General features: G+C 44.9%; 1 protein-coding gene across 1 annotated transcript in view; it reads left to right on the top strand.

The window, feature by feature from the left end:
- LOC146861110 (uncharacterized) overlaps window positions 1–14,587 on the top strand; it is a 97,556-nt gene that overhangs the window by 64,085 nt on the left and 18,884 nt on the right. Inside the window, exons 20-21 of the mRNA XM_085645170.1 lie at window positions 6,726–6,788; window positions 12,150–12,212. Coding sequence (XP_085501296.1) covers window positions 6,726–6,788; window positions 12,150–12,212 — 126 coding nt within the window. The remainder of the gene's footprint in view (window positions 1–6,725; window positions 6,789–12,149; window positions 12,213–14,587) is intronic.

Here is a 14,587-nt window from a genome sequence, read left to right as displayed (position 1 = left end):
AAAAAGTGAGCATTTTGAAGTATTGGATAATACCACTAAGAAGTTGGCCAAAAAGTGGCTTATGATCAAATAATGGAAAAATGCACCTGTTTGAATTGCGCATTATGATGTCACAATAGGTGTCCTTATATCAGAGATACCACACCTCATCACCCTAGGAGTATGCGTTATCTCTACTGAAGTAATGAACACACTTCAGCACAGATTTCCACATGCATATTATTAAACATTTCTCATTGTGGAACAACCCAATGTGGTTTTGAGGAAACAAATGCATCTAACAAACAATTTTGAGAGACTTTGATGTGGAATAAACGTTTACCAAAGTAAATAAAATATTGCATAAACTACTATCACACTCTTTCTGAGTTGCGCAGTAATTTTAAACCTGTGTAGTATTGATATAATCACACATTTCTACCACTGCCACAGATTTTGAGTGATACACAGTTTTCAAGTCTGGAAAAGGACTTGCAGTTCACAGATCTTACTGGAAAAATTACCAGCAGCAAAATGCTGATGGAAAACAAATTATTAAAAGTACATTCCATGTACGTGTGCATGCACTGCACACTTAGGCACCGATTCCGATGTCGTACGGACTCAGGTCCGTCCGACATCGGTCAGGAGCCGTAACTGACCGACCTGCTGTCGTCGGTTACGGCCCTGCTAGTACGATGCGACCAAACTGGTATACAACACAATGCAAGCATGCATTCCGAAGCGGAATGCATGCTTGCATCGTGGAAAGCAGGGGTGCAGTTCAATCCTACACCCTGTGGACGGCACCCCAAGGTGCCTGCCACCGGGTACAGGGATCCACAGAGGGCCACCATAGGTGCCCCCAGGCCGCCATACGGCAGCCTCGCACCCATGGGGGCCCTACTGGGGGCCCCCAAAGACAGTTTCCGACTGCCTTTTCGTGCCGGAAAAACCGGCACGAAAAGGCAGTGAAAAACTGCCAACGTACTCCCTCGGTCGCAAAGAGGCAGCCGAGGGAGTACTGAGGGATTTCCGGACGGCAGACGGGCTCTCCGAGCCTGTCGTCCGCAATCCGGAAATCCGTGTCGGATTCCTTTCCGACTGAGCCCATCAGAATGGCTCAGTCGGAAAGGAATCCGGCCAACATGATCCGAATCGGTCAGAGAGCCCTTCCGACCGAAATCAGAATCGGCCGCATTATAGTTTAATGCTAGTGTTGAATATGAACATGAGGTGTGTACAATATATGGTCCTATTCACAAAAACCATTTTCAATTTTGGTATCGATATCACCATGAAAATACCTGCTCAGTTAATCCTCATTCATCTCTAAATTCTCATAAGAATTTGTCTTATGCTCCCACTGTATTCCTGCACGCTTATCTGATCTGTAGGCCTGAGAAATAGCCTCTTTCGCACATCGACTCAAAGTGGGTGCTGACACCTTTGTCCCTTTGTTGGATCCCCCTTGTGAAACAAAGAAAGAGTTAGAGAGCCTAAAAGGTTTTGTCTTTTGCAAGTATACCAGCACATTTGTTCTTATGTCACGAGAAGAAGGAACTTCAGACTGCAAAGAAGGTGGAAAAACTGGAAGGACTATCTCCTGGGAATAATGGTATCTTGACTGCACCTTAGGGATAAATTTAGAATCCAATCAAGGAACAATCGTGTCTGGGAAAAACCTCAAATAAGGGTAAGTAGTCTATAGGGCAGACAACTCCCCCAATCTTCTAGTAGAAGTAATAGCTGAAAGGAAAGCCACCTTTTCCGTTAAGCACTGTATACTTGCCTCTTGCAGTTGTTCAAATGTTTGCAAATCAAGCCCCTTAAAATCTATTGCCAAATCCCATGTCAGGACCATATTATGAATCACCGGCTTCTTGAGTCTAACACTGTTAGGAAGGTGAGCCACTAAGGGAAAAATAAGAAAAACATAATGAGAAATTCTTCTAATGCTTGGATTGCAATGTAGAGCACTTTCTAGACTCTTGTAAGCCTTTTCCATCTGCCAGAAGAACCCTAGCCTTTCAAAGCCTACCCTCTAAATTTCTGAGCCGTCAGGTTCATCTCTTGAGAACCTGAAATCTAAGGGTGGGAAGTTGTAGAGAAGGGGGAATGAGAGGGAAATGAAACTGATCCCCTCCCACCATCTTCAAGATCAAGAAACCATGGGAGTCTTGGATAAAATGGCGCCACCAATATTACCAGAAGCTTCTCCTCCCAAATCTTCTGCAGTAGTTCGAGAGGAGGGGAATTGGCAGAAGGCATTCTGCAGATATAGAGTCCCAGTGCATAACAGGGCATCCACTGCAAAGACACCAGGTCTCAGAACAACAAAAAGAGGAAGCATTGCATCTGCTTGGGAGGCAAACAGATCTATCTTTGGAGTCTGGAAGGGATTGCATATCTGCTGGGAGTGAAAATAAGATAGGTGGAACGATCAGAGGAAGGCAAATTGCAGCTCAATGTGTCCATCTAAAAATGTGCCTCCCACTGATTGTATACTGCCCACACCGCCAGTAGAAAATGTTCTGCCCAGGAAAAGATTTTGGCTACTAAGTTGTTGAGTCCCTGAATTCTCGTGCCCCCTAAAGGTTCAGGTAACTGGCTTCTGGATTGTTGATTCTAATAACCAGATTCACCTTTAGATGGGATTGAAAGGCTTGAATGGCCTGCCAAACAGCCACCACCTCCCTCCAGTTGGAAGAGAAACCTTTATATGCTGACCTCCCAGTCGAAAAACACAGCCCCCTCAACCCCAAATGCTTGCATCGGCGGCATAACAAATTGCATGAAGGGGGCCCCCTCACGGCTCCAGACCCAGTCAGGAGCTCTCAGGCATGCCCCTACATAGTGCCAGAGGGGGCTCCCTGGAGCTCGACTCCCCCCCCATGCACCACGAGGGCTGTGGGACATAATGTTACACCACTGGCTTGTATCAGTAGTTAACCTATGGAGGGGGTAGATTTGAAGTGTACTCCCTTTACTAGATTAGACTCTGACAGCCACCACTGACGATCCTTGACCACCTTTGAAGTCATTGGAACCATGCGCTCAAATGTTTGAGATGCCTGGTCCCAGTGATCTAGGAGATGATTCAGTGAAGTTTTTCAAATGAAATTAAGCCCATGGAACCACTCCAGTCTCTGCTGCCATGAAATCCTGAACACTCAACCAAGTGCGGGCCATGGCTTGTTTCTGCCCCAGCAGGATTTGAAGATGGGACTGCATAGCAATGACCCGCTTCTGTGACAGAAATGCTCTTCCTTGCTCGGTGTCGAAGATGACACCTATAAAAGCCACTTCCTGTGATGCCACCAAATGAGATTTCTTGATGTTGTTCAGCAACTACAAATCCTGGCGGAAGGTCCAGACCGTCCTCATGTTCTGCTGTGCCTTAGAGAAGGAAGAAGCCCTCAAGAGCCGGTCTTCAATATAGGAAAATATGCCAATGCCCTTCAATTGCAATGCAGCCACCACTGAAGCAAATACCTGTGAGAACATGCTCGGAGATGTGCATAGGTCGAATGGAAGAGTCTGGAACTGTTAATGATTGTTTATGATCGAAAAACTCAGATACGTCTTACTGGCTAGATGAATCTGAACATGGATGTTATGCGTCTTGGAGATTTGGACTTGCCAGGAAGTCTCTGGCTGATATTAATGGTTTAATGTTCTGCAATGTCACCATTTTGAAAGTTTCCAGGAGGGTACAATTGTTTAGTTCCTTAAGATCAAAGACTGGACGAACTGTACAACCTGTTTTTGAACTACACATAGTCGAAAATAGAAGCTGCAGAAACATTGACGTAATTGAACTTGCACAATTGATCCTTTGGCCAGAAGAGACAGAATGCCCTGCAACATAGAGTCCCTTATCAACTGGTCTTCTGGCAGTGGCGTACATATGTACCAATCCAACCAAGGACTGCCCTTGAATTGCAAATGTTCATCAGTTTTTATTGAGAGGATCCAATCATCTTGAATTGTTTCCAACCAATGGAGATAAAACAGCTTCAACTGACTGCCCGCCTTCATATAGTCATTTGGACTGATCTGTGGACTGTGAAGGCTGTCTGCAAACGCTGCCTCTCAGCCAGGGGCCCGGCCTCAAACAGGATATTTATCCTTTTGACTTTGCAACACTCATTTTTAAATTAAAGATTTATTTTTCAGGGAAGAATTTGAAGGGTTTCAAAATCTTTTTTTGTCAGAAGATTTCTACACCATCTCATTCAACTTACCCCTAAATCATTTCTAACCAGTAAATGGGAGCTTTTGGATCAGAGACGTCTGACCCACTTCCACCATCCATAGCCGCACCCAAAGCAGCCTCCTCCTTTGAATTGCTCCACCAGCCGATGGCACAGAAGACCGTAAATTATTGAATGACACATCCAATATGAATTGGGCCAAAAGTTCCATATTGGCTAATATTGGAACATGATCCGAATTATCCTGCAAAGCTTCATAGAGTGTTGAAAACTACTTAAAATAACTTGAGTTGTGTACGCTGCATATGAATTTATTCTCAGAGAGAAATTTGATGTAGCAGGTATCCTAGCTCTCCACTTTCCTTTTCACCACATGTGATAATACAGCATCCTTTGTCGTGAATGAAGAATAGGAAGCCATAGAGTACTGACCTTCAGAAAAAGCAGAAACTGTTTCTCAAAGTGGCCAATTCGATACCTTTTGCCAATAAAGCGAGAAATAGATGACCTATCAATGTCTTTTCACTCTTTCATGACACTATCCTTAATGACATCATGGAAAGGAAGATTGTCAACCGGAGAGGTGCTATATTGCGAATAAAGTTGGTCCTGCTCCTACTTGGTTTGTTAAAAAACCCACCACATCTCTAATGTGTGCCAACACTTCTTGAACGTGCTAACCCTAAACTTAGTGCTTCTTGGGGTCAGACTCATACTCCTCATCTGCATCTGTCCTGGCTCTCTTTGCAGCTGGTTCACTTAAAGCTGAGTCCTCCGCCTGCTTGATCAAAGCTGCAGGTCCGCCTGCAAGATCTGTGATACCTCCTCATCCCTTATAACCACATAAACAATAGTTCTTTGATGACAGACATGTTGAATTCCAAGAGCCTACGAATTGACACAATGGTATAAGCATAAGACCGAATCTTAACCCCTTTGGCGCTGCGCGAATTCTCCCTCTGTGACGTGGATGGCCGGGGGCCGACCTGAGCACCGAAGGGGTTAAATACTTTAATTTACAGCTGGGCACCAAATTATAAGTATGATATTTGTGCTGTAATATAGTATATGCAATGTGCAATAAGAGGGAATTAACTAAAAATAAAATGCCATGTGATTTAAATTAACCACACGTGACAGAAAAACTCTGCGGTAAAGGCTGCAGTATATCATGCACCAATTGGGGCGAAAACAATATATAAATCAAATGTAAGTTAAATAGAGTACTACATAATGTACTGAATGAAGTGACGTAAGTGCAACTAATTTTCTATCTGAGGTAGGCAAGTACTGCATGAGGGAAAATCTAAAGTAACAAGCATTTGCAATGCAATAGGTCTCGCATTTACGCGAGTTTAAGCTATTGGCATTGTAAATGACGATGCCTTTTATTTATGTTTGAAAAACGAAAACACAAATAAAAGGCATTGTTATTTGCAATGTGAATAGCTCAAACTCGCGTAAATGCGAGACCTATTGCATTGTAAATGCTTGTTGTTCCTTTCACTGTAGCAGTGACCTGGTTTGTTTTAAAAAAAATAAGATCTTTGGCCTCACGCTGTTTGTTCATTTGCATCTCACTGATGCTGGGAACAAAGAGATTGCAATCTTTACTGCCGATCTTTACTGCCGTGCGGCCCGCGAAAGTGAAAGCAAACGAGTGCTTTCAGGCCTCCAAATGGTGCGCACGCCCGGCCGGCGCACATGCACTGTATTTGGAGGCCTGAAAGCACTCGTTTGCACTTCCAGATCCCCCATTTACAAAAGCTCTCGCGAGAGCAGCGCTAAAGCGCTGTCTCAGGCGGGACCTTAAAAGGGCACAAAAATACCATAGGAGGTAAATGAAGTAAATATAAAGTAAATTATTGGGCAAATAAAGGGAATATAGACCGTGTGTGATGTAAATAGTTACATAAATGACAGGTGAGGTAAATAAGATACGAAAAGGTATCTTGCGAAAGAAAAAAGTATTTTATGAAGAACTGTGGTAGGTAAAAAATAAACATAACAGTACCATGTGACATAAATAAAGGGCATATTAATATCCATGCAAAGTACCATACAATATATGACATTAGGTAAATAAAGTGCTCCATCATGAACAGCACGAGATCAATACAGTACATATCATTTATTATGTGAAGTAATTAATGCACCGCACAATGTCCCAAGTGAAAAAACGTTTATGCCAACCACCACTTGAGGAAAATAAAGTGCCATATGAGATAAATGAAATATGCATACAGAGCCATGCTAGACAAATAAAAGACCACAAGTGGTGAAATAAAGTGCTGCATAAAGCACACTATGTGGTGCGAAAACTACTAAGTGAACTAAATAAGTGACTTAACACAGCAATAAATAGTAGCTGTCAAACTGCCAAAATGCAAAGCAAGGAAATGGGCAAAGTAGATGTTTCTTTTTGAACGTATGTACACATAGCACAACCTGTATTCACACACATATCTCCACTCTGGCTCGTTTGTTTCTTGTTGTTTTTCATCGTAGCTTTCTTCTCTTCTTATACAGGGTGGAGCAGGAGAGAGGGGGCCGCCTGGAATTCCAGGGGGGCGTGGCCTCAGAGGAGACAAGGTAATATTCTGAACAATATCTTCATACTACCTTTTAATACAATTGTTGTTTCTGCTTTTAGGGCTCGCAAGCAACTTCGACACAGACCTAAATATCTCTTGGAGCTGCATGAATAATCCAGATAGGACCAGAGACTCCTGGGGAATGCATTAAGGGTCTTCAGAAAAGCTCTAGTGTGGCATCTGAGAGGTTCTTGAGGACATGGGTTAGGGGGCAAAGGCCAGTAAACTATGAGAGATATAAGAACACGTGACCATGGAGAAAAGGTAGAATGACTCAAGAGAGGCCTGTGGAGTGTTGGCTAGGTAACAGGGATGGGATGACCTTCAAATTGCATCTAAGGGCATGGGGGAGAAGTTGAGTAGCCTTTTAGAGACCATGGCACGCAAGTGCATGGATAGGTTGAGCTACAGGCCTTAGGAACAAGGGCTAGAGGACATAGACAGATTGCCCCAGAAACTGTGGGGAGCAAGGTCTAGGGAATAAAGGTAGGATGACCTCAGCACCCTGAGGGCTAGAGATCAAATACTAAAATGAAAGTAGAGTTCCTGTTAGAGATCTTGGAGAGCAAAGCCTAGCCGCTAGGGCTAAAATGACCTAGATACCGCATGGAACTGGACTATGGGATAAAGGTAGAGTGGTCTAAAGCACCCAGAGATCAACGGCTAGACGATAAAGGCAAAGTGACTTTGGGACACTGGAGAGATGGGCCAGGGCTCAGAGATGGAGTAACAGGTCAAAGAACAGGCCGACTGATGTGAAAGGCCCAGATGTGGAGTTAACTGTAAATTGCGAGAGATCTTCATGAGCTAGAGTTAGTGATCAATGGTTTGAGAGACCTTGGAAAGCAAGAGTTAGAAGCATAAATATATTTATCAAAACATCTTGGGGTCGACCGTCGAGAACTAAGGAACTCAGGTAGATTGACCTGTAGGACTGGCGAGCAAGATCTAGGGAATAGCTGTAGGGTAATCGGCGAGAGACTCTGGCGAGTAAGGATTAGGGACAAAGAACAACTTGAGAGGAACACTGGGCAGTGAGAGCTAAGAGACACTTTAAGACTCAACGACTGAGTTCAAAGTTAGAGTGAAACAGGTTCGGTCTGGGACAAAAAATAGGCCCAGGGACCAAATTATGTGTGGCCCCCAATGGTGAATAAAATAGTTATTAAATGTGGCCCACATTTACAATTCGTCTGTGGCAATATCATGGAAATCAAGAGTAAAACCAGCCGCCGGACCATAGAACAGGCCCACACAAAGACCTGTCAGATGAGGCCATCGGGCGCTGCCCGATCACCCTATAGGCCAGTCCGGCACTGAGAGGCCCTGTGGAGTGAGAGCTAGAGGGCGGGGCTCATGCACAGCACATCAGAACCCTGTTTGAATTGTAGCAAACGGAATTTTAAGATGGGCTCAAAACTGAACTCGGCGTTGCGCCATCCCTGTTTCTGCTCAGACCTCCCTACCGCTTAGTCCAGGCCGTGCTTTGCACTTTTTTTCCAGTGTGAGTGTATTATTTTATCCTTTGGAGTTATTTATTTTCTCTAACACGGCTAATTGTTCCCGTTAGCGGTTCCACTGCCGGTGTCTGCCAGCACGGAGTGAGGCGTTGCCTCTTGGGTGGAGAGTGCAGTGGGGGGGTCTGGAAATAGCGCCTCGTTCTGACAGAATACCCCTCTTTGTCCCCCTCAGAAGGGGCCCGCCTTGCTGAATTCCACTCGCCTGACACACCTGGATGCGTCACTGAACATTCCCACAATGTCGCAGCCAGGAGGGCTCCGCGGGCCAACGTCAACACTCGGTGGGCTCAGCACACCGCCAGGCCTGTGGGAAATGAAGTCACGGGATTTCTAAGCCAGCTTTATTTAAATATCCAACCGTCATTGCGAGCCACTCCTTTCTTCCAGGGCAACTCCTGGAGAAATGTGCTCCTGAAAGGTATGCAGTTCCGCCCACCACCCACGTAAGGCTCGCGGCCCAGACCATTCGGGGGCCCTTGGCGGTGCCCTTGTAAAGCGCACACTCTGTTCTGGCCACAGGCCACACGAGCTCGTAGTCCAATATGTTCTGTCAAAGCCGAGTGCCTGAAACATCTGCCTGCTCTGTGCTGTGAAGGGCAGCTTGCATCTGTGGGCACGGATGCACCATGCTGCAAAATGCAGTAATACCAGACACACATATAGGAATACAGGCCACAGGTGTAAAAATCCCCCAGGATAGGAATAATTAAAAAGCCTCTAAAATATGGAACAATTTATGCATGAATATAGGTTTTATAAGTTTAGGCGTTAACACTGCGCTGTGCACACAGGCTTGAGGCGATATGAGCACAGTATTAGACGTTTCGGCTATAGTCGTGCAGGGGTTAACCTGGCACAAGTGACGTACTGTAAAGATTATGGACATGGCGTGAGTAACATACTGTAGGGCATATGAACACATATTTGAGGCTGTATAAATGCAGATGGTGCGGAGTAGGGAATACTGAAAGCTATCAGCACATCTGCTAGGTATAAACAGTCGAAGTGCAGGGGTTAACATGGAGCAGATCAAAACACCCGCGAGGGGACAAAAAAGGGGCCTTCTGACGCATGTGGTTACAGAAGGCCTCAAAACGTAGGCAGATATCACACATGGAACGTTCTGGAACACCTGCTGTTGATGAGTGTTAGGGGTGCTGGGAAGGGCAAAGAGAGAAAGACGTTGTGTTCTCTGCTCTGGGTATCCCCCGTGCACATATCAGCAGGGGTGTAAGTCCTTAAAGTGTAAGTGTCGACTGGGTGCTGCTGTGCACAGTGCACCGGAGGCGTGTGAACATACACCTGCAGCACTGTGACGTATACAAGTGCAGACCTTTACCTGCTGCAGAGCACAGCCTCCTCCAGGGGACATGAACCTATTTCAGCAGTAAGGCATGGAAGTGTAGGAGTTAACCTGATACTGTGCACAGTAAAGTGAAGGGTAAGAACGTATATCTGCAGCTTTATGAAACTACATACGCGTAGAGTTTAACGGGGTGCAGGGCACAGCATGCTGCGCGGGAAATTAACACATAACATAGGAACATGAACAAGAGAAGTCTATGAGTTCAAATCATAGGGAACATGAAGGCACCTCTCTGGGAATATGTCTTAGAATTGCAGGTGGTGCGCACAGCATAATGTAGGTGACGTCAACAAGTAGCTGAAATAAAATAATCTGTTCAACAGCGAGAGTTAACATGGGGCTGTGGAGGGTTCAGAGAAGATATGAAACACCATGGATAGGAATATATATATACACACACACATATATTATTTTATATAATGGGGGCAGTAAAAGTCCTTGGAGTGCCAAAACAAGGCTTCTTCCTGCGCACTCCCACCCCCACTGACCAGCTGTTTGTGTTTAGTTCAATATCCGCTATTCTCTTTAGACTTCATTTGATTTCCCTGTTTACATCTTTATTTCCTGGACTCCTCCTCACACCAGCTTTTCGTTCTGCAGCTGTGGCCACATGTGGCAGGCAGTACAAATCAATCTTGTGTCAGTGACCGAAACTTTCTCCCAAAGCTGAGACAGCTCATTTCCTGCAGGCCCTCAGTGGATACATATTGGGGCTGGTGCTGAGAGCCCTCAGGTCTGCATAAGCATTCCGGGATCTTTTCCCGCTCCCATTCCCTGTCTTAAGCTTCCACAAGGGCTCTAAGCCAAGGCTAATATTCCAGTTGTTTGCAGCGAGCGCTCACGAGTGTGCGCGGTGTTTCATGGCTGGTGGCCCTCCGCTGCAGTGTGAAGTGTGCCATGCACAGTCACAGGGAGTCCCAAAAACGAAAAACAAGCAGATACTTAACCTGGAAATTAGCTTAGACTTGATCATTGTTTATTGAGTTATGAGCCAAGAATCTATTTACGTGCTAAAGTGTCTTTACTAAGGAGTGAGGGCATTAGATGGTTCTCATCCTTTCTCACTGCTTGAGGTTGGGCGCTCTTTATCTGTGCTGAACACCCGTAGCTACTCCGGATTGCTCTTCACGGCTGGAGGTAGGAATGGCAGAGAGGTACAGCCCATCTAAAACCTCATGGCACCTACAGGTCGGGGGTGTTCTAGATCCTTCTTTGTATAAATGAACTGATGGGTGGGGAGGGTGCATGCTTCCTAGACCCTCTAAAAACTGGAGATGAATATCAGCTTTTTTCACAGAATGAGGCGGCCTGTCTTAACCAAGGTGTGAAGGTATTCCAACCAGACAGTTGAGAAAGGCCACACTAATGACAAAACAGTGCTATCTAAATCTCTGTTAACATAGCATAACATAGCAGGTTTCCACCTGGTTGATCAAAGCTCTCCTATCTTTCTTGAACGAGGAGGCCTGGACCATCCACATTGCCTACACATGGTTTTCTGATGTTTGTCCCTCTCCAGGGAGTTTGTCTATAGGATTTGTGCCTATACCCTTTTCTTGTTTAAGATGAGGCACAGAAATTTCACTTTGTTGGCACTCGTGTGAGGCGTGTTTCGCTGGACCTCAGGGCAGGGTGTAGGAGGAACTCTCTGAGGTCTCTGCAGTCTTGTAAGTGCCACTCACCCATTCTCGGAGGAGGAAGAACCCAAGCTTCTTGTTAGTTTGTAAGACCTTGGAGGTGCTTCACATTCTTCCTGGAGTAGTATATATGAGGCTGTTTAGCTGTCAATGACATCTTAAGTCTTGGAGAAGTATGGGCCACGCTCACAATAGTTAGATCTGCTTTGATCAGGAATATCAGGTACAGATGAGGAGAAATGAAGAGCAGAAGTAACTCCAGTTGTGATGATCCACTATTTCTACAGTGCTAAATATAAGGATTTGATCATCATGGCCATGCCCAAGTTCATCTCTGTCATTCTCTGATAAAGTGATCTGAGAGGTCATTCTATAGCACTTTTGATGTATATGCAATATAGATAATGCTCTGTTTGTCCACTTTCTAAGGACTCACAAACCTAGAGCTTGTCGCAATCAAAAAAGCTTCTAAAAACCTTCATTAGATACTAGTGTAGGTAATTGTGCTCAAAGAAATGGTGAACCTCCCTCGTTCACCTTCGAAGAATCTGTAACAACTTAGAGGGATGCTGAGCAGTGGAACCAATGTAGGTCATTGAAAGCACAATAGATCCGATTGTGGCTTAGTGTCACATTCAACACTAAATGCTCAACAATAATTAAACTTTCAGCAAACAGAACCTCAGACACAAGTACTTAAGGTTATAACTTAAGGGCTCATGCCAAGAGAGGTGCATGTTATACAAATATCATGAGAAACATCTTTTTTTAACACAATATCCACTGTCCATTTGCAATACACTTTCCTGAGTTCATTCTGTCTCTTTGCTTCACAGGGCGAAGCTGGCCTTCCTGGAGACCAAGGGCGAGATGGACCTTTAGGAGCTTCCGGAGATTCAGTAAGTAACAATGTTATGTGTGCCTAGACGACCCAACCTTGCTCTTGATTGTGTGTCACACTGCAGCAATTTAGAGACTTAGAAGGAGGGCCCAATTGTACTACGTATCCTCACATCTCCACTTTTACCTTCTCGCATGTTTGGACCACTTGAGGTAGGTGAGCATGCTTAGTCTTTGACAGCAGCTTGTGGACTAGCCAAAATCTGCGTGTGTTTCTGTTGTATCCCCAGGGAAATGTACAGTGACTGACTTTATGAGAGAGAATATTACCGGGTTGTTGTGTGGAACTCATCTCTTCCCCACTGGTGCAGCTCAATAGTTTTTACATGTTTTTTCACAGTCTTAATAGCATGCCAAAACCATCATACATGGAATCCCTATTACCTGGCAAGTATTAGTTAACCGCTATAGGTCAAGGAAGACTTAGACCACCATTTTGTACACAGACCACAACTGTTCACTGTCATTTGAGTTTGATCGCTGCAGCGTAGACCGGCACAATCCATAATTCATCATAAAGGGCAACAACGAGCGACTGCTGCATCATCAGGACTGAAGGTCTCCCGAACTCGCGGGGCAATGAGACATGCATGATGGACTGTGGTCACTTCCTTTTCTTCTGGAATTTGCAGAACATAAACTGCATTATAAATATGCTGAGGTCTCAGGAATTTCCTCTTCGGCGTATTTCCTCGTGCATATCACAGGTACTGATACATTAGGAAACCCCTGGGGACCTTCTTTTTCGTAGATGAAACCCCTATTAACTACCATTGGTCATATCAACTGCTGCAATCTTGAAGACATCGTTGTTGGTCTGGAATTGTCTTAATTTTGACCTAGAGTCCCTCTTACGGATCATTGTTTTTTTTACATGTTGAGGCCCTGGGTGCTTCATCTGGCCTGGAATCACTGGTGGACAGCGCTGGTCTTTATGGATGATGATTCATTGAAGCCTTCCTCTCGCTTTCAATTCCACAGTGTATCATCAACCACCATGCTGTGACCCTGAGGTCTCTCCCTTGGGTCTGGCACCCCCTGTTTATGTGGAGCTCACCACAGGCTCTGTAACAAGAGTCACTCCACCCTTGTCCCACTCTTCACCAAACTTTATTTTTCTCTCCAGTGCCAGTAAATTTACCACATCTGTTTTTTTGTAGCGTGGGCTTGTACGACTGAGAAGTTACTGAACTTGGAAGAGTTATGATTTTTCCTGGCCCATGCAATAATCGAGTGAAAGTTTACAGATGTATCCACAAGCCACACCGAAGGAACTGCCAGATAATTTTACTCTCTGAGGGGGTTTTGTAACGAAGTTTATATAGAAGTGGGTCAGAGAGAACAGACAGAGACATTGTAAGGAGAAACAACTGAGAAAACTCAAGAAATGAAGCAGGAAAGGGAGGGAGGAGACATGAAGACAGGCAGATGGAGCGGGAGAGGCAAAACGAGCAAAGTAGGGTAGAAGTGATTAAGGAAGAAAGAGCGATATGCTTAAATGAAGTAATAGAAACAGAGAGAGAGAGAGAGCGAGAGAGAGAGAGAGAGAGAGAGAGAGAGAGCGCGCAGGAACACCCCTTGGCCACAGCTGTAAATTGTAAGTAATGTCAATAAAAAACTATTCATTTAAATGTAATAGTTGCAGAAGCAGGCACAGAATGGTCTGTTGAAATAAGTTCCACACACTAGCATTATCCCAAAGCAAAACAATTGGACTTATTTGATATTTCTAGGATCAGTCTGGCCCGCTTTTACTGGTGGTGCCCTTGGTGGTGCCATAGTACTGCCCTGTTGGTGTGTTTGTGTTACCCCTACGCAGATAATTCATTTCCCGAGGTACCAGCTTGTGTTATGTGATGAAGTGTGAGGTGTGTCATTTCTCTTCCCTTTATTCTTTTTCTACCTAATGTCAGTCTCTCACTCCTTCCTCATTTTTCTTCTCCAGCCTCCCCTCATCCCCCTCCTGCCTCTTTCCCCTTTTTGTCCCTCCACGTGAACGCCCACTCACTGACTTGCCCACTTCCTCTTCTTTATACATTGTATTCCTGCTCTGCATGAAAGAGACTACATCATATAGACTCACAGAGAGCAACCAATCACAGGCCTCCTCTGGTCCACCCTCCAGGGGGCTCCAGTGGAGGAGCAGGAAGAGAGTGAGGACTGTGCATGGACGGGTCTACCCAAGACCCCCATTTCTCTTCCAGTGACATTTCTCCAATGACACTTTCAAAAGGTTTTACAAGATGGCGGTGTTGTATGCAGCGCATTGCAGATCTGCTACAGAGCCTGTTTGTATCTCCAGGTTCCAATCTGAAGCTCAGCTTTTTAGAGCTAAAGCTTAGATCCCAAGAATCACTTCAATTTGTGGTGTGTT

Source organism: Triturus cristatus, chromosome 3_1, assembly GCF_964204655.1.
Source record: "Triturus cristatus chromosome 3_1, aTriCri1.1, whole genome shotgun sequence".
In the NCBI taxonomy this organism is placed as follows: Eukaryota; Metazoa; Chordata; class Amphibia; order Caudata; family Salamandridae; genus Triturus; species Triturus cristatus.
This window is presented reverse-complemented; position numbering and strand designations above follow the sequence as displayed.